The 24,090-nt window shown below is 47.7% G+C and overlaps 1 protein-coding gene across 1 annotated transcript; it reads right to left on the reverse strand.

The window, feature by feature from the left end:
- Positions 1-6,959: 6,959 nt before the first annotated feature.
- Positions 6,960-24,050, reverse strand: RPL6 (ribosomal protein L6). The gene is made up of 7 exons (XM_029619328.1): positions 23,928-24,050; positions 23,428-23,577; positions 22,932-23,027; positions 9,843-9,986; positions 9,350-9,398; positions 8,261-8,445; positions 6,960-7,153 (listed from the first exon to the last, which is right to left on the reverse strand). The coding sequence occupies exons 2-7, from the start codon at positions 23,575-23,577 to the stop codon at positions 7,001-7,003; spliced, it is 777 nt and encodes a 258-aa protein (XP_029475188.1). The 5' UTR covers positions 23,928-24,050; the 3' UTR covers positions 6,960-7,000.
- Positions 24,051-24,090: the final 40 nt, after the last annotated feature.

A 24,090-nucleotide genomic window follows, 5' to 3' on the forward strand; every position in this document is an offset into this window, starting at 1 on the left:
CCCCAATACGCATCTTTCAGTGATGTGTTTTCCAAAGAAGCTGCTGACATTCTTCCTCCGCATAGGTCCTATGACTGTGCCATAAGACTGAAACCCAAGACTGAACCTCCTAAAGGACATGTCTACCCACTCTCAGCGATTGAGAACAAGGCGATGTCCGAAAACATCAAGGAGAAATTACAGAAGGGGTTTATTAGACCATTGAAGTCTCCAGCCGGCGCAGGATTCTTCTTTGTGGGGAAGAAGGAAGGTACCTTATTGTCCATGTATCGATTACCGAGGTCTGAACGAGATCACAATTAAAGACTGCTACCCCCTGACTTTAATCTCGGAGCTGTTTGACCGGCTGCAGGGGGCCAAAATATTCTCAAAACTTGATCTGAAGGGGGCCTACAACTTAGTTCGCATTCGCACTGGCGACGAATGGAAAACAGCCTTCAACACTTGAGACGGCCATTTTGAGTACTTAGTAATGCCCTTCAGCCTGTGCAACGCACCCGCTATATTTCAGAACATGATGAACGACATCCTGCGGGACCTGTTGTACAAGAGTGTCGTGGTATACCTGGATGATATGCTGATATTTCCTCAGGATCTGCCCACTCATCTAGAGGATGTCTAGCAAGTACTACGCCGACTCTGAACACCGGCTCTACGCCAAACTATCCAAGTGCGAATTTCATAAAGACTCTGTGCCTTTTCTTGGCTATATCGTGTCTAAAGATGGCTTCCAGATGGACCCTCAAAAGCTAGAGATATCAAAAATTGGTCCCAACTGACAAGCCTGAAGGCCCTGAGACGATTTTTGGGGTTTACCAACTATTATAGAAGCTTTATAAAGAACTACTCTTCTTTAACAGTACCCTTGACCGCAATGACTTGCAAGGGTGCCAACGCTTCAAAATGGTCTGCGGAGGCCATTTCCGCTTTTGAGGAATTAAAGATTGCCTTTTGCATGGAACCATGCTTGTGGCATCCTGACCCCAACAAGCCATTTATCGTAGAAGTTGATGCTTCGGATGTCAGCGTGGGGACTGTATTGAGCCAAACTGGAGACTCTAAATCCTTACGTCCCTGCTCTTTCTTAAGAACATAAGAACATGCCATACTGGGTCAGACCAAGGGTCCATCAAGCCCAGCATCCTGTTTCCAACAGTGGCCAATCTAGGCCATAAGAACCTGGCAAGTACCCAAAAACTAAGTCTATTCCATGTAACAATTGCTAATGGCAGTGGCTATTCTCTAAGTGAACTTAATAGCAGATAATGGACTTCTCCTCCAAGAACTTATCCAATCCTTTTTTAAACACAGCTATACTAACTGCACGAACCACATTCTCTGGCAACAAATTCCAGAGTTAAATTGTGCGTTGAGTGAAAAAGAACTTTCTCCGATTAGTTTTAAATGTGCCACATGCTAACTTCATGGAGTGTCCCCTAGTCTTTCTATTATCCGAAAGAGTAAATAACCGATTCACATCTACCCGTTCTAGACCTCTCATGATTTTAAACACCTCTATCATATCCCCCCCTCAGCCGTCTCTTCTCCAAGCTGAAAAGTCCTAACCTCTTTAGTCTTTCCTCATAGGGGAGCTGTTCCATTCCCCTTATCATTTTGGTCGCTCTTCTCTGTACCTTCTCCATCGCAATTATATCTTTTTTGAGATGCGGCAACCAAATTGTACACAGTATTCAAGGTGGGGTCTCACCATGGAGCGATACAGAGGCATTATGACATTTTCCGTTTTATTCACCATTCCCTTTCTAATAATTCCCAACATTCTGTTTGCTTTTTTGACTGCCGCAGCACACTGAACTGACGATTTTAATGTGTTATCCACTGACACCTAGATCTCTTTCTTGGGTTGTAGCACCTAATATGGAACCTAACATTGTGTAACTATAGCATGGGTTATTTTTCCCCTATATGCATCACCTTGCACTTATCCACATTAAATTTCATCTGCCATTTTGATGCCCAATTTTCCAGTCTCACAAGGTCTTCCTGCAATATATCACAATCTGTTTGTGATTTAACTACTCTGAACAATTTTGTATCATCTGCAAATTTGATTATCTCACTCTTCCTATTTCTTTCCAGATCATTTATAAATATATTGAAAAGTGAGGGTCCCAATACAGATCCCTGAGGCACTCCACTGCCCTTCCACTGAGAAAATTGTCCATTTAATCCTACTCTCTGTTTCCTGTTTTTTAGCCAGTTTGCAATCCACGAAAGGACATCGCCACCTATCCCATGACTTTTTACTTTTCCTAGAAGCCTCTCATGAGGAAATTTGTCAAACACCTTCTGAAAATCCAAGTATACTACATCTACCGGTTCATCTTTATCCACATGTTTATTAACTCCTTCAAAAAAGTGAAGCAGATTTGTGAGGCAAGACTTGCCTTGGGTAAAACCATGTTTTGTTCCATTAAACCATGTCTTTCTATATGTTCTGTGATTTTGATGTTTAGAACACTTTCCACTATTTTTCCTGGCACTGAAGTCAGGCCAACCAGTCTGTAGTTTCCCGGATCACCCCTGGAGCCCTTTTTAAATATTGGGGTTATATTAGCTGTCCTCCAGTCTTCAGGTACAATGGATGATTTTAATGATAGGTTACAAATTTTTACTAATAGGTCTGAAATTTCATTTTTTAGTTCCTTCAAAACTCTGGGGTGTATACCATCCAGTCCAGGTGATTTACTACTCTTCAGTTTGTCAATCAGGTCTACCACATCTTCTAGGTTCACCGTGATTTGATTCAGTCCATCTGAATCATTACCCATGAAAACCTTCTCCCGTCCTGGTACCTCCCCAACATCCTCTTCAGCAAAGAATTAAATTTAGTCTTTCTGCAATGGCCTTATCTTCTCTAAGTGCCCCTTTAACCCCTCGATTATCTAACGGTCCCAACTGACTCCCTCACAGGCTTTCTGCTTCGGATATATTTAAAAAATGTTTACTGTGAGTTTTTGCCTCTACGGCCAACTTCTTTTCAAATTCTCTCTTAGCCTGTCTTGTCAATGTCTTACATTTAACTTGCCAACGTTTATGCATTATCCTATTTTCTTCTGTTGGATCATTCTTCCAATTTTTGAATGAAGATCTTTTGGCTAAAATAGCTTCTTTCACCTCCCCTTTTAACCATGCCGGTGATCGTTTTGCCTTCTTTCCACCTTTCTTAATGTGTAGAATACATCTGGACTGTGCTTCTAGAATGGTATTTTTTTTTTTTTTTTTAACAATGACCACGCCTCTTGCACACTTTTTACTTTTGTAGTTGCTCCTTTCAGTTTTTTTCTAACTATTTTTCTCATTTTCTCAAAGTTTCCCTTTTGAAAGTTTAGCACGAGAGCCGTGAATTTGCATACTGTTCCTCTTCCAGTCTTAATTCAAATTAGATCATATTATGATCACTATTGCCAAGCGGCCCCACCACCGTTACCTCTCTCACCAAATCCTGTGCTCCACTGAGAATTAGATCTAAAATTGCTCCCTCTCTCGTCAGTTCCTGAACCAATTGCTCTATAAAGCTATCATTTATTCCATCCAGGAACGTTCTCTCTCTAGTGTGTCCCAATGATACATTTACCCAGTCAATATTGGGGTAATTGAAGTCTTCCATTATTACCGCACTACCAATTTGGTTAGCTTCCCTAATTTCTCTTAGCATTTCACTGTCCGTCTCACCATCTTGACCAGGTGGACAGTAGTATACTCCTATCACTATAGTCTTCCCCGACACATAAGGAATTTCTACCCATAAAGATTCAATTTTGCATTTAGTCTCATGCAGGATGTTTATTCTGTTGGACTCTATGCCATCCCGGACATAAAGCGCCACACCGCCTCCCGGGTGCTCCTCTCTGTCATTGCGATATAATTTGTACCCCGGTATAGCACTGTCCCATTGGTTGTCCTCCTTCCACCACGTCTCTGAGATGCCAATTAAGTCTCTGTCATCATTCACTGCTATATATTCTAATTCTCCCATCTTACATCTTAGACTTCTGGCATTAGCATACAAACATTTCAAAGTTTGTTTTTTGTTTGTATTTTCATTGTACTTTTTAATTGATAGGGATGTTAGAATTTTTTAGCTCAGGTGAGTTTTTAGTTACAGGCACTTAGACTACTTTTCTTATCATTGGAACCTCACTGTTGGGATGCCCTAAATCTAATGCATCATTAGTATCCTTTGAAGATACCTCTCTCCGAACCATGCGCTGCTGAGCGACTGTCAGCTTTCCCCTTTGTTCTAGTTTAAAAGCTGCTCTCTCTCCTTTTTAAAGGTTAGAGCCAGCAGTCTGGTTCTCACGACGTTTCTCCCCGGCAGAGAAGAACTATGGTATCGGAGATAAAGAGCTCTTGGCTATTAAGCTAGCATTCGAGGAATGGTGGCCTAAGCAGAAATATGCTCAGTATTCTACTGTAGATGTTCTGAAGACAATTTGAGGATAATGAAAGGAAAAGGAAAATTGGTTCTTAACTGCTAATTTTCGTTCCTGTAGTACCAAGGATCAGTCCAGACCGCTGGGTTGTGTCTCCCTTCCAGCAGAGGGAGTCAGAGAAAATAACTGAAAAGGCACCCCTCTTAACCTGGTGTGCCACCTGCGATCCCTCAGTATATACCATATCAAAGCAGAATAACCAATAAAGGAGAACAAATCCCCAAACATAACAACCAGTGGCTACAACAATACGCGCGGTAAAAGAAACAAACCATACCACCGCATAACATATCAATCAAGAAGATTCCTTCCCATGCCTGTAAAGAACTCTGCCGCGATAAGAAGGAAGAAAACATACAGAAAAAAACGGACTCTCCAAAAAACCCAAGGGCGGGCGTCTGGACTTATCCTTTCCCTGTACGTACCAGGATCAGTCCAGACCACTGGGATGTACCAGAGGTGCCCTAATTGGGGTGGGATCTGGAGAGTCCCGCACGAAGAACACTGCTGCCAAAACAGTCGACCTCCGGATCCTGGACGTCCACACGATAATGTTTCGCAAAAGCATGCAAGGATTTCCAAGTGGCTGTTCTACAAATCTCCTGCGGCGAGACCGACTGGCTCTCCGCCCAAGCAGCCACTTGAGACCTGGTAGAGAGCGCTTTCAAGCCTTCTGGTATGGTACACCCAGCGCAAAGATAAGAGGAGGAAATGGCCTCCTTCAACCACCTAGCACCCGTCGCTTTGGATGCCTTGTGTCCCCGTCTAGGACCAGTCAATAAGACAAACAAATGATCCCAAAATCAAAAAGCATTGGTCACCTCTAGATAGCGAAGGAGAACCCGGTGCACATCCAACTTATGCAGATCCTTATCCGTCTCAGAAGTCGGATCCAAATTCGGGAAAGCCGGTAACTCTACCATCTGATTGACATAAAAAGCCGATACCACCTTGGGCAAGAAGGAGGGAACGGTCCACAGTGAAACTCCGGAATCCAAAATACGAAGATACGGATCCCGACACGACAAAGCTTGAAGCTCTGAAATTCGCCGCGCGGAGGTAATGGCGACCAAAAAAACAGTTTTGGTGTCAAATCCTTCAACGTAGCCCGCCGGAGGGGCTCAAAAGGAAGACCACATAAGCCCTTAAGAACTAAATTCAAGCTCCAGGAAGGACAAATTTGTCGTACCGGCGGGTGCAAATGCTTGGCCCCCTTCAAAAAATGGGACACATCTGGATGAGCTGCCAGCGAAAAATCAATCTTGCCCCGCAGGCAACCCAGTGCCGCAACCTGCACCCGGAGAGAACTGTAAGCTAGACCGTTCTTCAGCCCCTCCTGCAGGAAGGATAGGATGTGTGCCACTGTAGCCAGATGCGGGGGGGGGGGGGGGGACGTTCAAAACTTGGCACCAAGAATTGAAAACTCTCCAAACACGAATATAGGCCAATGACGTGGATGATTTCCGTGCTTGCAAGAGGGTAGAAATAACCGAATCCGAAAATCCCCTCTTCCTCAATTGCCTCCTCTCATAAGCCAGGTCGCTAGACAAAAGCGATCCGCTCGATCTAAAAATACTGGACCTTGTCAAAGAAGATTCGGAAGATGGGCGAGACGCACCGGACCGATCGCCAACGAGATCAGATCCGCAAACCACGGCCTTCGGCGCCACTCTGGGGCTACCAGTATGACAGACCCCACATGGTTCTCTATCCGACGCACGTTCTTGCCCACTAGTGGCCAAGGCGGAAACACAAAGTAGTACACCGCGAGGCCACGGAAGGACAAGAGCATCCACTCCTTTCGACCCGTGGTCTCTCCGATGACTGAAAAACCGGAGCGATATTGCTTTGAGATCCCGAATCATTAACAGATGTGCCCACCCAACCAGGGAGGAACATGGAGCAAACCCCGTGAGAGAGCTGGGCTCGCAAACCCCCACAGGCTGTACCACGCATCTGGATCGGTGGTGGGGGGGTGGGAGTGAACAAGCGGGAGCTCGAATGACATCGGAGAACCCTGGCAGAGTAAAGACTCGCCTGCGGTCGGAACAGGAACCCCCTAACGGCCCACCTACCTGCTGCAGCCTCATAGTACACCCCCCGGTGCCCTCCCCTTCTCGCCGAGGCTCTCTTTTTTTTTTTACATCAACTTTGGCGAGAGAAACAGGCTGCAGGTTACAGGTCCCTCTCAGGGTGAGTGGACCAGGCTCCCCGGTATCAACCCTGACCGCCTAGAGCAAGGGAAGGTCCCTGACTCTCTGCTCAGGTGCCTCTAATACCAGAGGGGATGGCCCCACCAGGACCTAGCAACCCTCTGGAGGCTGTAGAATCCTCTTAATTCACCCCGACACGCCCAAGAAAAGTCCCGGGATTTATGCGCGCCTGCGGCCTATGCAACATAGGCGTGCTGGGCTTTTAAAATTTACCCCGAATGTACTAAACAGAAGGCTAAAATCTGCATTAACTGTTAAAAGACTAGTAATAGAAACAAAATTCAAAAAATACAGTTTAACATTTTTAATGAGTTTTTTTTTGTAAAACTTTTAGAACACTAATTTATGAGGATAAACTCCATTGGAGAGGGAGAATGTGGAACGCAAATAACCACGGAGCTGGGGCACTTTCTTGACTAAAGGCAGGAGTTGAGTGTCTACAGCCTTCTGGTCTGTCTTGCGTTGCTCCGTTACCTCATATTTCTGTGGAAAATAAAGACAAAATCAGTCCAATATTAACAAAATGTACCTGACTCCTGTAACAAGCTTCACTTTACAGTTATGAAAGATACTGCATAGCTGACTTGGCCAGTCTGGTTTGCAGGAGATCCATATTTTTTTTATGGATTCCCTGAAGATCAAACTGACTAAACAAGTCCCAAGACCACTATTTCATGGTAACCAGTTCAAAATCTGACATGGTCAATATATTTATTTATTAATTTCTAATATTTATTTTGCTTATCCTCAATTCTAAGCGGATTACATGAAATTTAGTCTTCCAGCCTCCTGAAGTAGGAAAAATGAGCACCAATAAAAGGATAACCAACTGGATGTAACTAGACATTTCATAAACTGGATTTAAAATTAACTGCATTAACTAGTTGCTCTACTGTGCTACTATTAGTTTCTACCATTTCTAAATTCTTGGTGCTAGTTATGGCACCTGTTGAATCCAGCCTATCTAACCCAAAGCAAACTCCACTCCATTACCAAGGGCGCAAATTGTAACCATTGAATTTGGGGTCTAAAGTAAGCAGTTGTACTTATGTACAGTTGATGAGCAAAGAATTATATATGAGGTTAGCAAATGCTCATAACCAGGAGTGGAAAATTCTCAAGCACTAGGTTGGTTAAAAATTGCAGAAACGATGAGACGCACTACTACTGTAGTCAGCCTGGGCCTGCTCCCTGCCAGAAAAGAAGAGAGAATGCAGGGGAGAGGAAAAAAAATGAAACAAAACAAGCAAAAACATACATAGACCCTGAAAAGCAAAAAAAATAAAAAATAAATAAAATAAAATAATAATAATAATAATAATAATAATAAATAAAAAACTAACAAAAAAGCAAGAAAGCACAAAAAGAAAAGTTCTAAGGGCTCGGGTTTTCTAATCACTTTTCCACAAATGCTTATAAATGTCAATATGCCTGTCTAAAACATTTCATTTTTGCACACCATGCTAGTTTCATAACCTTTTAATAATTTTCATAGCAGACATCTCTTGGCGAGTTTCAATGATCTGTGTTACTTTGTCATGTCTGAAGTAATGTTCAAAAGATTTACGAAAAGCCAGAAAACATTCTTACTTCTTTCTCAGTGTCAAAGATTTCTCCCTCTTGGTGTTTGGGCTTGCGCAGCTTCTTCTTCTTGAAATAGGAATCCGTGAGATGTTTAGGGATTTTTAAACCAGCAATATCAAGTTTAGTAGACGTGGCAATGACAAACTTCTGATGTGCTCTGCGCAGAGGGACACGGTTTATGGCCAAAGGCCCTAATTACAAAAGAAAAATTGTAGTTGCTTATTTCAAGTAGCATTTCTGCCTTTAGAAAACAGCAAACCCGTTAAGACTTAAGTACATGATCCCTGTACCCAGAATCTGATTCACATCACTTAAACCAACAGCAGTCCACATGGGGACAGGCTAAGGGAGCTATGCAAACAGACTCACTCCCTTCTGTCCCAGCAATTATACTTAAGCAATGAATTTGATCCAATACAGTTTTACTTGTTTGAGCTAAAAAAGGAATCTACAACAGAGATGGACAAACTACAACCCATGTACCTGATTCACTAAGGGTTTTTCACAGACACAATGGGAGAAAAGCCTTAATGAACCTGGCACCACATTTGATTTCCAGCAACTTCTGACCCTGTGGTGGCAATTTGAGACCCAGCAGTATTAGTTGAAAGCGTAGTGACTGTTTTCCCCAGCTTTTCTGGCGGAAGCAGCGGCAGACTAGTGTATGGATGTCCCTCTCCCACCCCCATTCTGGCAGCACAGGATGCCACCTGATGTGGCCCTCTGATCAAAAGATTTGTCCAAAGCTAATCTACAATGTTGATTCAGCGTGAAAGGCATTTCCGATTCTGATGATTACTTTGTAACACTTAACCAGTAACTGCTCACCTCACATGGCAACAATATTCAATTTTTCTCATTTGCTCTTCAAAATGCATGTACATGATGGAGATTCAAGACCTAATACCAGAAACAGACCTTGCTGTTTGCTACTGCTGTCCCGCTCGACAGATCTAGTTTCTAGCTGCAGAATGAGCGGTACTAATCTCTATCAGGAGACAAACTGCCTGAAAACTGCAGGGCACAGGTAGGAATTTGCCACACAGCTAAGTAGTAAAAGTGATTAAAACTCAAAGAAATGTACAACGTTCTTACCTGTTACAAGAAGCAAGCCAGTTGGAAGCTGCTTCAAGAAGACCACATGCTGTTAACAAAGAGAAGAAAAGCAGAGCATTTCTGAGCGGCTTTTTCCATGTAATAAGTTAACCCTGCATTTCTGTAGTAGAAGTGGTAACCTGTGATCTTTGAGTCACTGCTCCGTAACAAATGCACTATATGATCAAGGGCAATTTCAAAATAAAAATGTCACTGGTGCACATAAAACACTAGCCTGATTTCACTGGATCACTGTGCATGCTAAATTTCCATTAATGCTAATATGAAATTCTAATATGCCTTATAACAAGTGCTAATGTACTCATCGGTAAGATTTTACACACTACAGAACATATATAAATATATATATTATTATTAATCCTAGGTGTATCCCAACACATTGGTTTTCCGCTAAAAAACAGAACATTATAGAAGTAAAGAAATAACGTTTAAAAACTTGGGCATGGTTAGTTGTGATGGTGAGGGTTCTTACCTTTCCCCTGTGACGGCCAGTAAGGAGGATCAGAACCGTTCCTGGTGTGATAGAGGCCCGCAGCCTCCGCTTATGTTGGCAAAAGGGCTTTTTGCCATGACTCAGAAGTTTGCGGGGAACATCTTCTGTTGGATAGTAACGTGGCTGAAGAAAAAACAAGACTAGTTACTCATTCCATGCACTTTTATAGCCAAAAAAAGTGCATTTCAGCATTCTGCAGACATCCAGAAAAGACTTCCATGTACTAGGTGGTTTTCACTACACAGAAACAAAGAAACTAGTACATTTGGCCCCAAGAAAGTAAATTAATATAACCAGCTTTTGCTTAAGTTTGACACTCAGTCATTTTTACTTATCAATTACAACTGTAATGGTTAGGGCCCTATGTAAGCATTTTCCCAGGGGTAGGCAAACTTTTCAGCCCAAAGGCCACCCTGAGTGCCCAGTCCAGGAAGTGTGTGTGGGGAGGGGTGGGGGGAGGGCAAATCCCCCTGAAGTATACGAAGCAGGGGAAGTTCAGTAAACGAATGCGCTGTCACTTATGCCTCTGCTCTTCCTACTGTCACGGGCTTGGACCTGTCTCATTACCTCAAGCCAAACCAAAAGCTCCCACAGGCTATAGTTTTCCCATCTCTGATATTTACCACAGACACAAATGGAGAAACTACTTACCTGATAATTTCAATTTCCTTAGTGTAGGCAGATGGACTCAGGACCAAAGGGTTTATGCTCCTCTACCAGCCGATGGAGATGGAGTCAGGTTTCAAAGCTGACATCACCCATATATACACCTCTGAGGGGACCTCAGCCCCCCAGTACTCTCTTCAAAAGCCACTGTGAACCTACTAGTGAAAAAACTTGATTAAAGATATGATTAAAAACAGATAACTGTAACTGTACTCAACCAAACACCGATGAAAATGTAGGTGCCCTGATTAGGGACTGGATAAAGGGTTACCAGTAATCTCTTGGATTAGATATCCACTCCATGGGCGAATCCTTGGCACTGTTCTTGGGCAACTGAGAGTGGGATGCTGAGTCCATCTGGCTACATTAAGGAAAACAAAACTATCAGATAAGTCATTTCGCCATTTCCTAGCGTGTAGCCAGAAGGACCCAGCACCAATGGGATGTACAAAAGCTACTCCCGATCAGGGCGAGGGGCTGCCTGCGGTCCAGTTAACACCGCCTTTACAAAGGCTGCATCCTCTCAGACCTGTATGTCCAAGCAATAGAACCTGGAGATCTGCAAGGAGGATCACGTTGCTGCTGGCAGATATCGACAGGAGATGGCAATGAGACCACCTGAGCCCTAGTGGAATAAGCTTTAACCTGAGAAGGTAATTGCTTTCCTATCTCCACATAGGCTCCCGTGACCACCTCCTTAATCCAGCAAGCTATGGTAGCCTGTAAAGCTGGTTCGCCTCGATTCCTTCCACCGTCTTTCGGACCAGTTCTGAAACTTCCAGATACCACACCAAACGTCTGCTGCCATTCAAATGACGGAGGAGGCGGTATTCTTCTGTGTCCTTGTGCTTATCTAAGGATGGCAACGAAATGGACTGATTTAAATGAAACTCCGAGACTACTTGGGGCAAGATGGGTGGAACGATATGAAGCTGTAATGTTCCTGCAGACATCCGGAGGAATGGTTCCTGGCAAGACGATGCCTGCAGTTCAGAGATGTGACATACCGAGCTTATAGCCACCAGGAACACAGTTTTCAAGGTTAATAAACGCAAGAAAGACTGTGCAGTGGCCGAAAGGAGGGCCCTGACAAAACTTCCAATATTAGATTAAGATTCCACGAGGGAACCGGCCACCGTACGGGCTGGTCGGAGGTGCTTCACCCCTTTCAGAAAAAAGGGCCATGTCCAGATGAGCCGACAGGGGGATATGTTCACCTCGCCCCAAAACGGGAGATGTGTGCTACCTGCACCTTCAGAGTTAAGGGCCAAACCTTTATTCAAGCCATCCTGCAAAAATTCCAGAATAAGTGGGATTTTGAACACCTGAGGGGGGGGATGGGACACACCACGTTCCTCACACCAGGCCTCAAATACTCTCCAGACCCGCATACATGCTAGGGACGTAGAGAACTTCCGAGCGCAGAGTAGGGTGGCAATTACCGCTAGAGAATATCCTCGCTTCATGACGCGAGCCCTCTCAAGGGTCAGACGGTAAGACAGAATCAAGTCGGATCCTCGTGAAGGACTGATCCCTGCTGTAGCAGGTCCCTATGCATTGGGGGGGGGGGGGGGTGGGGGGCGGTTTCTCCACTAGAAGTCTCGACATGTCCACATACCACGGATGCTTGGGCTAATCTGGAGCTACTAGTAGGACTAATCCCCTGTGCTCGATTCTATGAAGCAGGGGCCATGGATGGACGTGTATAGCAACTCTTCAGCCAGGTCTGAACGAGAGTGTCGAACTCCAGGGATCACGGATCTCTTCTGCTACTGAAGAATCGGGAAACCTTCGCATTGTGAGATGTGGCCAGCAAGTCGATGGCTGGGAGGCCCCAGCGATCTACCATCAGTTGAAAGGCTTTGGCAGACAACACGCACTCTCCTTGACCCAGACTCTCCCTGCTTAGAAAGTCTGCTCTGAGTTGTCTTTTCCTGTGATGTGGGAAGCAGAGATCATCTGTAGATGTATTTCCACGCATTCCATAAGGAGATCTTTCTCCTGTGACACTTGCTGACTCTTGGTTCCACACTGGCAGTTGATGTAGCCTACCATCATTGCGTTATCAAACACCATGCGAATCACTCAACCCTGGAGTCTGTGGCTGAATTGTAGACACGCCATTCTGACTGCCCAGGATTCCAGGCGGCTGATGTTCCAGAGGACATCTTCTTCGGTCCAACGTCCCTAAGCCAACAGTTTCTGACAGCGAGCTCCCCAGCCCCGGAAACTCGCATCTGGAGTGAAGACAGCCAGTTCGGTGAGGACAGGGGCACACCCCTACTCAGATGAGCTTCCTGCAGCCACGACTGGAGCCAAGGGCAAACACCCATCGGCAAGTGGAGATGAATTTAGAGTTTCGAGACGTCAGGTTCCAACATGACAGCAGTGAGCACTGAAGTGGTCACGTGTGCCCTTGCCCAAGGCATCACTTCCAGGGTTGCCGCCATCAAACCGAGAACGTGGAGATAGCTCCACACAGTCTGGCATATAGGAAAATTAGGTTCTTACCTTTGCTAATTTTCGTTCCCGTAGTACCATGGATCAGTCCAGACAGCTGGGTTATGCCTCCCCTCCAGCAGATGGAGTCAGAGAGAAAACTGAAAGCACCCCCTAGATATACTGGTGTGCCACCTGCGATCCCTCAGTATATGTGATATCAAAGCAGAAATAAGGAATGAATCACCTTCAACTGTACCCCCAAGAGAATGTCAAAAAATTGTGATCTAAATCAGAACCTAAATGACCAGATCAAGTAGAAACCTCCTTGAGAACAGGTAAAACCAGACATAACAAACAGGACACCACAGAGCGAACCATAAAACACGAGGAAAGGAGACACTTCACCTCGAAACTGTGGCATCTATTACCAATACAAACTGTAATGGAAGAAAATAACAGAAAGGAACATGAGCGGACTCCCAGAAGTACTGAGGGCGGGCATCTGGACTGATCCATGGTACTACGGGAACGAAAATTAGCAAAGGTAAGAACCTAATTTTCCTTTCCCTGTACGTACCAGGATCAGTCCAGACAGCTGGGATGTACCCAAGCCGCCTTAACTGGGGTGGGACCCTGAGAGTCCCGCTCGAATTACACTGCTCCCAAAGGACTCTGCAGGAGGACCACGAACATCCAGGCGATAATGCCTGGCAAAAGTATGCCAGGATTTCCATGTGGCCGCCCTGCATATCTCTTGGCAAGAGACCAAGTGATTCTCTGCCCATGAAGTCGCTTGCGAACGCAGAGAATGAGCTTTAAGCCCAGCAGGAATAGGCTTACCACATCCAACATACGTGGCCGCAATAGCACCCTTTAGCCAGCGTGCAATCGTAGCTTTAGAAGCCTGAAGACCCTTCTTGGGCCCATTCCACAACACGAACAGGTGATCTGACTTTCTAAAGTCATTGGTAACCTCCAAATAGCGTAAAAGAATCCTACGGACATCCAGACGCCTCAAGTCCCTACCCTGAGAAGACTGCAGTTCCTTGTCCGAAAAGGAAGGTAATTCCACCGTTTGGTTGACATGAAACGCGGAGACCACCTTGGGTAGGAAGGAAGGAAAGGTCCGTAGGGAAACCCCTGACGCCGATATGCGCAAGAACGGTTCCCTGCAAGAGAGAGCCTGAAGCTCCGACACCCGACGAGCCGAAGAAATGGCCACAAGGAAGACAGCCTTGAGAGTCAGATCCTTCAAGGAAGCCGCCTTAATGGGTTCAAACGGAGCCGCACACAAGCCACGGAGTACCAAGTTCAAGTTCCAAGACGGACAGGGAAGCCTGACGGGAGGATGCAAGTTTCTAACCCCTCGCAAAAAACGCGCCACATCCGGATGACTCGCAAGGGAAGAGCCTTCTACCTTACCTCGCAAGCATCCCAAGGCCGCCACCTGAACTCGGAGCGAATTATATGCTAACCCCTTCTTCAATCCATCTTGTAAGAACATAAGGATATCCGCCACAGATGAACGTCTGGCTGAAGTACCCACCGTGTCACACCAATCATGGAAAACTTTCCAAACTCTCGCGTAGGCGAGCGTAGTGGACGACCGACGGGCCCGAAGGAGAGTAGACACCACCGCGTCCGAATAACCTCTCTTCTTCAACTGCTTCCTCTCATAAGCCAAGCCGCCAGACAAAAACGATCCGCCAGATCGAAAAATACTGGACCCTGACGAAGAAGATTGGGAAGATGACCGAGACGCAGTGGGCCGTCAACTGCCAGGTTGACCAGATCCGCGAACCACGGACGCCGCGGCCATTCCGGAGCCACGAGGATCACCGGACCGTGATGGGACTCTATGCGTCGTAGTACTTTCCCTACGAGGGGCCACGGAGGGAACACAAAGAAGAATGTGACGAGGCCACGGAAGTGCTAGCGCGTCCACTCCTTCTGACGCGTGCTCTCTCCTCCGGCTGAAGAAGCGCACCGCCTTTGCATTTTGACGGGTCGCCATGAGGTCCAAGCGCGGAGTCCCCCAACGCCTCGCAATGAGAGCCATTGCTTCCGACGAGATCTCCCATTCTCCTGGATCCAGGTGCTGCCGGCTGAGGAAATCCGCTTGAACGTTGTCCACGCCGGCAATGTGGGTGACCGCGAGACGGTCTATGTGCCTTTCCGCCCAAGACATCAACAGCGCCGCCTCGGTCGCTACCGCCAGACTTTTTGTGCCTCCTTGTCGATTTATGTACGCCACTGTGGTCGCATTGTCCGACAGAACTCTTACTGCTCGTCCGCGTACCAGTGGAAGGAGACAACGCAAGGCCAGGCGGACCGCTCTGGTCTCCAATCGGTTGATGGACCAAGTCGCTTGGAGTGCAGACCAGGTGTCCTGGACCGCACGGGACTGGCAGACCGCTCCCCAGCCCGACAGGCTGGCATCCGTTGTCACCACCAACCAAGGCGGGGGTTCGAGGGCCACCCCTTGTAGAAGATTGGCTGGAGTCAGCCACCAAGAGAGACTGGAGCGAGCCGGCTCCAGCAAAGGCAATTCTATCCCGTACTCCTCCGAGCGGGGATCCCAGCGAGATAGAAGTGCTCTTTGTAATGGACGCATATGCGCAAAAGCCCATTGTACCATTTCCATAGTAGACACCATATGACCAATGACCTGTAAATAATCCCAGACCGTGGGCATCTCGAGTTCCAACAGGCGCCGTACCTGAGTCATGAGATTGACCATGCGTTGCTGCATAAGAAAAACCTTGCCCACCAAGGTGTCGAACCGAGCTCCCAGGAACTCCAGCTGTTGGGTCGGTTCGAGTCTGCTCTTCGTGAAGTTGACTACCCAACCCAACTCCTGCAGCTGGTGCACCACTAAGGAGACCGCCCGGTTGCAGGCCGCCTGTGACTTTGCTCGAATGAGCCAATCGTCGAGATAGGGATGCACGAGGACGCCTTGACGGCGGAGGGAGGCCGCTACCACCACGAGAACTTTGGTGAACACCCTCGGCGCGGTGGCCAACCCGAAGGGGAGGGCGCAAAACTGGTAGTGGTCCCCCATCACCGTGAACCTCAAGTACCTTTGATGCCGTTCTCTTATTCCGATGTGAAGATAGGCCTCTGTCAGGTCCAAAGAAGCCAAAAATTCTCCCTTGTGGACGGCCGCAATAACAGACCGGAGGGTCTCCATCTGGAAGCGGGGCACCCGCAACGCCTTGTTTACTCCTTTGAGATCCAGAATGGGTCGGAAGGTGCCCTCCTTCTTGGGAACCAGGAAGTATATGGAGTACCGACCCGTCCGTAGCTGGTCCCGCGGAACCGGAACCACCGCCCCCCAGAGCCTGTAGATGGGCGACCGTTTGGGCGATAGCTACCTGTTTTTCTACCGGCCCGCATGGCGATACCAGAAAGAGATCCCGGGGGGGACATACAAAATCCAACTCGTAGCGGTACCGGACCACGTCGAGGACCCATTGATCCGAAGTGATCTTGGCCCACTCCTCCCAGAACCGGGACAGCCGACCTCCGATAATGGGAACGGAGGAGTGGGCCCGCGCACCTTCATTGTGCGGGCTTGATGGCAGGAAAGCCTGTGGAAGCGCCCCCGCGTAGAGGCCTCCTGCCGCGAAAGGAAGAAGAAGACCAGGCCTGGGATCTTGTCGCCTGCTGCCGCTGGGGAAGGGAACCCCCTCTTCCCCCACGGAAACGCCGTTGCCCCCGAAAGCGAGCCCTAGCGTTCCCAAACGACCGAGGTTGCCGAGGCTTATCCTCCGGCAACTTGTAGACCTTGTTGTCACCCAGGTCCTTAATAAGCTGGTCCAGCTCCTCGCCAAATAGCAACTTGCCCTTAAAGGGGAAGGAACCTAACCTCGCCTTGGAGTTGGCGTCCGCCGACCAACGACGGAGCCACAGCAACCTCCTGGCTGATACCGCCGAGGACATAATGCGAGCCGATGTACGCAACAAGTCATACAGGGCATCCGCAGTATAAGCGACCGCCGCCTCAACACAATTCGCCTGCTCAGCCTCTCCCGGCGGGAGCTCCTGCATGGTCAGCAGCTGCTGAACCCAGCGGAGGTTGGCCCTCTGCACAAGGCTGCTGCAAGCCACGTCAAAAATACGCTTTAATAAAACCTCAAGCTTGCGGTCTTGGAGGTCCTTCAACGCTATACCCCCCGTCACGGGGATTGTCGTATGCTTTACCACAGCCGTGACAGCCGAATCTACCGCGGGCGTCTTCAAGAGCTCCAATGACTCCTTGGGTAAGGGATATAGCCTTTCCATGGCCCGATTCACCCGCAGGGACGCCTCTGGGAGGTCCCATTCCTTTGAAACGATCTGTAAGACCTTGTGGTGAAAGGGAAAGGTCTGCGGGGGAGCTCTAATCCCTGCCATAGCAATATCCCCTGTAGACGTGTCCGCCTCCTGCGGCAGAGTCGTTAACTCTAGCTCCTGCAACACGTGAAGAATAAGGGAGCTCAATTCCTCCTTTCCAAACAAACTTAGCACCTGGGGGTCATCCCCTTCTACGGCCCCCTGAGTATCCGCCGTCAAAGAGTCCGGAGCCCCCGGGGACTCCAGCACGGCTGAGTCCTCCGGGTCCGCAGCTCCCCCCCCCCGCGGACGGGGACCTTGGCCCCCGGAGGAACCCGCGCCCGGCTGGGTCCCCTGGGGCAAGGCAGTGGACCTGGGGACTTTCGGGGGAGCGGGCGCCTCTGCCTCCCAGCCGGATTCTGCCTGCGAAAAGGCTTTGTGCATTAGGAGCACAAAATCGGAAGAAAAGGGGACCGCCCTTTTCAACCCTTTCTTCGGGGCATCTATAGAGAGGGGGGCTCGAGGAGTCCCCAAATCGGTCTGGGAGCGCGCGCTCTGGGCACCAGGAGAGGGAGGAGGGGAGATTTCCTCCTCCTCCGACGATTCAGTCTGCCTCATGGCCAAGATGGCCGCCGCACTCCTCCCCGAGGGAGGAGGGGCCGGAGAACCACTGCCTGCAGCGCTGCGATGCCGGGACGGAGAGGGGAGAGGAGACCTGCTGCGGGCAGCGCTCGGCCCCCGAGAGGATCCCTCGCCCCCGGGAAAACATCGGGGACAGAGACCCTCTCGGGAGAGTCGCGCCCCCGCCCCCCCACAGGACACGCAGAGCAAAGACCGCGGCATCAGCGCAGCGAACGGAGCTGCTACACAAAAAGGGCGCCAAAGGTAAGGTGAAGAAGGATCCTCACAGATACAGCGCGCCGGGTGAACTAGCCACCCCCTCCGGGTCCAAGAACACGCTGGCAGCCCGGGGTTAAGGAAAAAAAAAAATATATATATATATATATATATAAAACTCACTGCCTGTCCCCAACAGGACTTAAGTGACTCAGCGAGCCCGATTCAAAACTTTTACTTTTTTTTTTCTCTTTAAACCCCCTTCAGGGCTGAATCCCCTGGAATTGGGGGGAGGGTGACCGGCCCACCGGTAAGCTCTCCCCCAGGTTCAAGGACACTGTAATCCGGGAAAATTAAGGAGGACACTGCCCTCCTGCCTGCCCGCAATGAGCTCCAACCGCGCCGCGCCAGACACTGACACAGACAAACAAACGACAGGAGGGAAGAAACCAATTGATCTTTGTCCCTCTTTTTTTTTTTTCTCAAATGTTTCCCAGTACCGATAAACTGACCAGACCAGGACCGCAGGTTATGCCTCTCAATCTGCTGGAGTCAGAGAATATACTGAGGGATCGCAGGTGGCACACCAGTATATCTAGGGGGTGCTTTCAGTTTTCTCTCTGACTCCATCTGCTGGAGGGGAGGCATAACCCAGCTGTCTGGACTGATCCTGGTACGTACAGGGAACGTGCTCATCAACTTCCTTATCCGCATGGTCAGAAGGAAGAACTTGCCCTACTTGGGGTCGAATTGGACTCCCAGGCAATCCAAGGACTGTGAAGGCTTGAAGCTGCTGCTGTCCAGGTTTACAACTCAACTGGAGTTCCTGAAGCAAGGAGGTCACCCTGTTGGTCACTTGGAGACTCTTTTCCACAAATCTGGCCAGGATCCACCAGTCATCCAAGTACAGGTACACCAGAATTCCCTCTTTTTCAATGCTGCCGCTACAACCACCATAATCTTGGAAAATATTCTGGGGGCAGTGCTCGGAATGGATAATGATGACCCAGTACTGCAAAGTGTAGGAAACAGTGTTTTTGACGGATTGGAATATGTAGGTAGCCTTGCATCGGTCCAGTAAGGTTAAGAACTCTCCCGATTGTACGGCCATTATCAGAGTGCAATATTTCCATACGGAAATGATTCACTTATAGATGCCAATTGATATTCTTAAGGTCCAGGATGGGGCAAAAGGAACCTTTCTTGGTATGATGAAATAGATGGTATAACGCTCCGTATTTTCCTGGGGTGCAGGTACTGGGATTATAGCCCTCATCCTGAGGAGCCTTAAAAGAGTAGTCTCCACTGCCTGCTTCTTGTGCTGGGAGTGGCAAGGAAACAACATGAATTCGTCCTAAGGAGTGATGTGAAATTCCAGCGCATATCCTCGTATGACTTCCAGTACCCATTTGTCCTTTGGTAGAAGAGTGACAGCCAACCCCTTACCTCCTTGTTCTGAGGGTGAGTTGGCACAATTTCATTGGGGGTTCGGGATGAACCTGAAACCTAGCCTGCCCCTCTCTGGACCCATCGACTCTGAAAGGACTGAGACCTCCGAAAAAATTGGGAGTCCCTGGATCAGCCCCTCATAGGCGAGGGGCTGTGTAACTGCTTTCTCTTATCTTCTAGCAGCTGGGGGGACTGGAGATTCGCCCCATTTTCTGGCCAGCTTTTCCACTTTGTTTCCGAAAAGAAGTGATCCCTTAAAGAGCATCTTTGTAAGATTGGCCTTGGAGGTTGAGTCTGCGCTGTCTTCTGGCTGCCACCACAGAGGCCACTCCTCTGGCCGAAGTATGGACTAGATCCAAGCCCACGTCTGCTAAAAAGGCCACAGCAAGTTCCATAACCGCTCTGGATTTCACCCCCCCCCCCCCCCCGAGTCATCCACCTCCTGAGAGAGGAGTAGGCACAAACAAACTCCTAGAGCACAAGAAGCAGCAATTTGCAAGGTTATTGTTACTGCATCAAAGGCTTGTTTAAGAATGACTCCATCCATCTATTGTGTGCATCCTTTAAGGACGCTCCTCCTTCCACTGGGATAGTAGTTCGCTTACAGACGGCACAGACCAGCACATCCACTTTAGGGAAATACAAATGCTCTCTCACTGCTGGATCCAGCGGGTATACAGCTTCTAACGCTTGCCCTCCCCCTTTAAACTTGCTTCCAGGGCATCCCATTCCAGGTTAGTCAACTCCTGGATGGCTTCCAGTACTGGAAAGTAGCAAGAGGCTTTCCATAGGGAGATCAAAATGGGATTATTTTTTGGTTCTGTCATAGAATCGGTCCCAGGGACTCCCAGCATCTTCAGTGTCTGGGAAACCAAGGCCAGCAATTCGTCTCTATGAAAAAACCGCAACATGGATTGATACGCTCAAACTTGGGGGAATTTCCCCTTCTTCCAAGGGGTCCAGATTGCTCTTTTTGAGCTATCTGGGTCCCTACCAGGAATGGCCTTGGTATGGCGAGACATGCCTTGAGGTCTGCTGCTAAGACTGGCAGAGGGAGGGCTTATCTGCTAAGGTTCCACCAGAACAGAGGCAAGCGAAGTAGCAGATTGCACCTGTACAAATGCCTGTAGACCCTGGAAAAATTCCACCCAAGACAAGGCAGCCGGGTCCATGCCTAACCCAGGAGGTACTGGGGTGGGAGCTACTGAATTTCCCTCCCCCATGGATGTCCAGTCTCAGTGGTACTCTGATCCGGGGAACTTCCAGTTAAAGCTGTGGCTAACCCTTCCTCTGAATGGGAGGAGGCAGGCTTAGCAAAGTCCAGAGAGGCCAAATGTCCTTGGGCTTCCTCACAGTGCTGACATAAGTTGAAATCCAGGTCAGACTGTGAAGCCCTAATATGGCAAGCAGCACAGAGAGAAAGGCGCTTCTGCTTCTTGGCTGCCGGCGCCATTGGCGGCAGTAATTGTGCTCTAGCAGCTCACGCTTAAAAATGTTTATGCGTACAGATTTTGGGCGCCCAGGCATATGCACAGGCCGTGCGCTTCGGCTGTTCCTGGTTCTGCGGTTAGAAGTTGTGTGCATGTGTATGCGCGCGGCGCATGGGCAGAGCCTTCTATGGAGGGCAATACGGCATGCACAAAGACGCGTGCAAGATGGCACCGCCGGGGCCTACCACGCGGTGTGCCGACCAGCCTAAAGTGGGGCCTGGTCCACTGGGGGCCGCTCAACCCGCTCTGAAGCCCACTTCCCCTTACCCCAACGGGATCGAGAATGACGTTGGTACGACGTGCCGAGCAAGGAGACTGGGGGACATCTTATCAAAACCTCTCCAAACATCTCTGAATCAGGAGGTAATTTTTTTTTTCTTTACCTGGGCTCAGCACGTACAGGCTGAGTACAGAGACAGTCTCCGGCTGCAGACAGGGAGGGCTTTGGCTGTTATTGCTATGCTCTGCTTCCTGCACCCGCTGCCTTTCAGCTGCTTAAGCAGCAAAGTCCATGCCGGGAACTGGCTACCGGACCAAGGCACACCTCTGAGGGATCTTGGAAATCGCCTCAGGAATTCTCAACTAGGGGAGGACCTTTTAGGTATTACCGCAGGAGAGTGGGGTTCAATTTAAAAGGTAGAATTTCTCCTTCCAAAAAGATCAGCAACCACATAGGGACAGGTGCTGGAGACGAAGAATACTTGAGGGCTGAGGTCACTACAGGAGGGTATGTAGGGTGATGTCAGCTTTGAAATCTGACTCAGTCTCCATCTGCTAGCAGGGAACACCCCCCATTGGTTCTGAGTCCATATGGCTACATGCTAGGAAAAGGGGAGGCAATGTTTAGTAAATAGGCCAATTAGTGATATTAGAGTGTGATATCAAATAATCTGGCTTTACCATTCATTTTATATTAAAATGGTTATTTTAATTCCCTTCTCCTTTTCACTCTTCTTCAAATTTTTCCTGATGCCATACGTGGGCAGCTCTGGTGATCCCCCACTAGCCTGAGGGATGCCTCCATCTCAGTGTTGCTCTTTGACCGCCAGTAGTCTTCCCTCCCTCCCCTGACAGATGAGGGGCCCCGTCACTATAGGACAGGACCTTCTATTTCAGAAGCATATTCTGTAGCATTTTTTCCCTGCACAGCTGATTGCTTTCCTCTTATAAAGCAAAATTTAGCAACATCAAAACAAAAACCTAGGGGTCAAGGTCAAAACTAAAACACTAAACTTGCTTTCCAGCTACTTCTATCTTTGTGTCTATTGCAGTCTCTATGAAACAGCCAAAAATCTGTAAATGTAGCTAGGGAATAAATGTAACAGTTTCTCTGGCAAATTGTCATTATTTTAAAGGTCAATTGATGCTGAGCCATCTGCTTCTGTACAATATTGACATGTATTTCACCTTTTCCAAGCAAAAAAAACCAACCAAGAATCATCTATTTTTATTTAAGTAACCACTGTAGATGTAATATAACAATACAATCAGGATTTTCAGATATGCTCCAAAGTACTGCAATGATTTCCTGCAGTGCCTTGTTAGAGTACTACTTCCCAACACACTTAAAAAAAAAAAAAAAACAGACACAGGTCTTTATGCCAAAGAGCAAAGAGACATAATGCATCAAGCATTATTGGTTGCAAGGCTATGGCTGCAACTTTTTATTTCAAAAGAAGCATAAGGGAAAGCTTGCAGTCCTTTGAATGGTAAGCTTTCCAAAGTCTAGAGCTTGATACGAAGCAGACTAGTATACCTTTGACAGCACAGATAACATGAGACCTTAACAAAATTCCCCACACAAGAGGAGTCTAGTTTCAGATTCTTTTGTAATCAAGTTACTAGCCCAGTTCCACTTGTGCCCTCTTACCATTTTACGAACTTTAACGACACGGTTGCCTCCATTTTTATCACCACCGACTGGCTTTGTAAGAGTGGCAGGCGCTTTCTCTTTCTTCTTTTCAATCTAGAAGTCATCAAAAGAAAGGAACATGCAGTTAGCGACAGACTAAAGGTTGACAGAAAAAAAGACCCAAGCACTCTAGTCTGTCCAGCAATTTTTTTTAATCTTAGGATAATTGTTGCTCTGTGTAGGTTACCCCTGTCAACATGGGTTTTAATTCTGTGTTTATCCCATGCCCGTTTGAATTCCATTACCGTGTTTGTCCTCTCTTCCTCCTCTAAGAGGGCATCCACACCATTCCCTGAAAAAAAATACTTCCTGACATTGGTTTTGACTCAGCCTCCTCGGAACTTCTTATTATGACCTCTTGCTCTACAATTTTCTTTCCATCAAAAAAGATTTTATTCCTATGCATTATTAATACCTTTCAGAATATAAAATCAGAATGTGACAGTGGCTGTACCTTGGTTTCTGGAGCCGTGTACTTGCGTTTGTACAGGGCTTTTCTAGCATACATCACAGTACGAGAATACTTCCCAATTCCCTTAGCCAGCACAGGGTTACGGCTGGCATGATGCTTCTTGATCTTCTTAGCTTTCTGATCGCCTGCCATCTGTCAAAATAAAAGTGGTACTTAAAGTCCAGCCGAAAATAATACAATCAGTTATACTTTGCATTCAGAGAAATAGAGAGCTTACTGCAGCTTCTTAAAACAATATTATTTTACGTTTCACCCTTCTTCTATACAACCTGCCCATTGCAACAACGGTCCTAAGCAGGTACCCTTCAAAACCTGGTACGTCCGCTACCACGCTGGAAGAATAACTTCCAGCAGACTTTTAGAGCCCACTTCGAAGGCAACTTAAGTCTAGAGCCACACTTAAGACCAGAAAATGCTACAGGCCTACTCTTTTATTTTCCGGCTATTTTCTCCCTTTCAGACGGGGTAACCACCACCGATACCTGAAAAATCTGTTTAGCGAACTCGTTCTAATACTCCTCACCCACAAGTGTATGTGCAAGAAGGAGTTTCGATGAAGGATTACGCTGGATTTTAACTTGAAAGTTTTAGCTGAACCACATCAATTCCGCCATTCTTACCTTTGCAAAAAAGCAAAAGGATTTA

The sequence above is a fragment of the Rhinatrema bivittatum genome, chromosome 11 (genome assembly GCF_901001135.1).
Source record: "Rhinatrema bivittatum chromosome 11, aRhiBiv1.1, whole genome shotgun sequence".
In the NCBI taxonomy this organism is placed as follows: Eukaryota; Metazoa; Chordata; class Amphibia; order Gymnophiona; family Rhinatrematidae; genus Rhinatrema; species Rhinatrema bivittatum.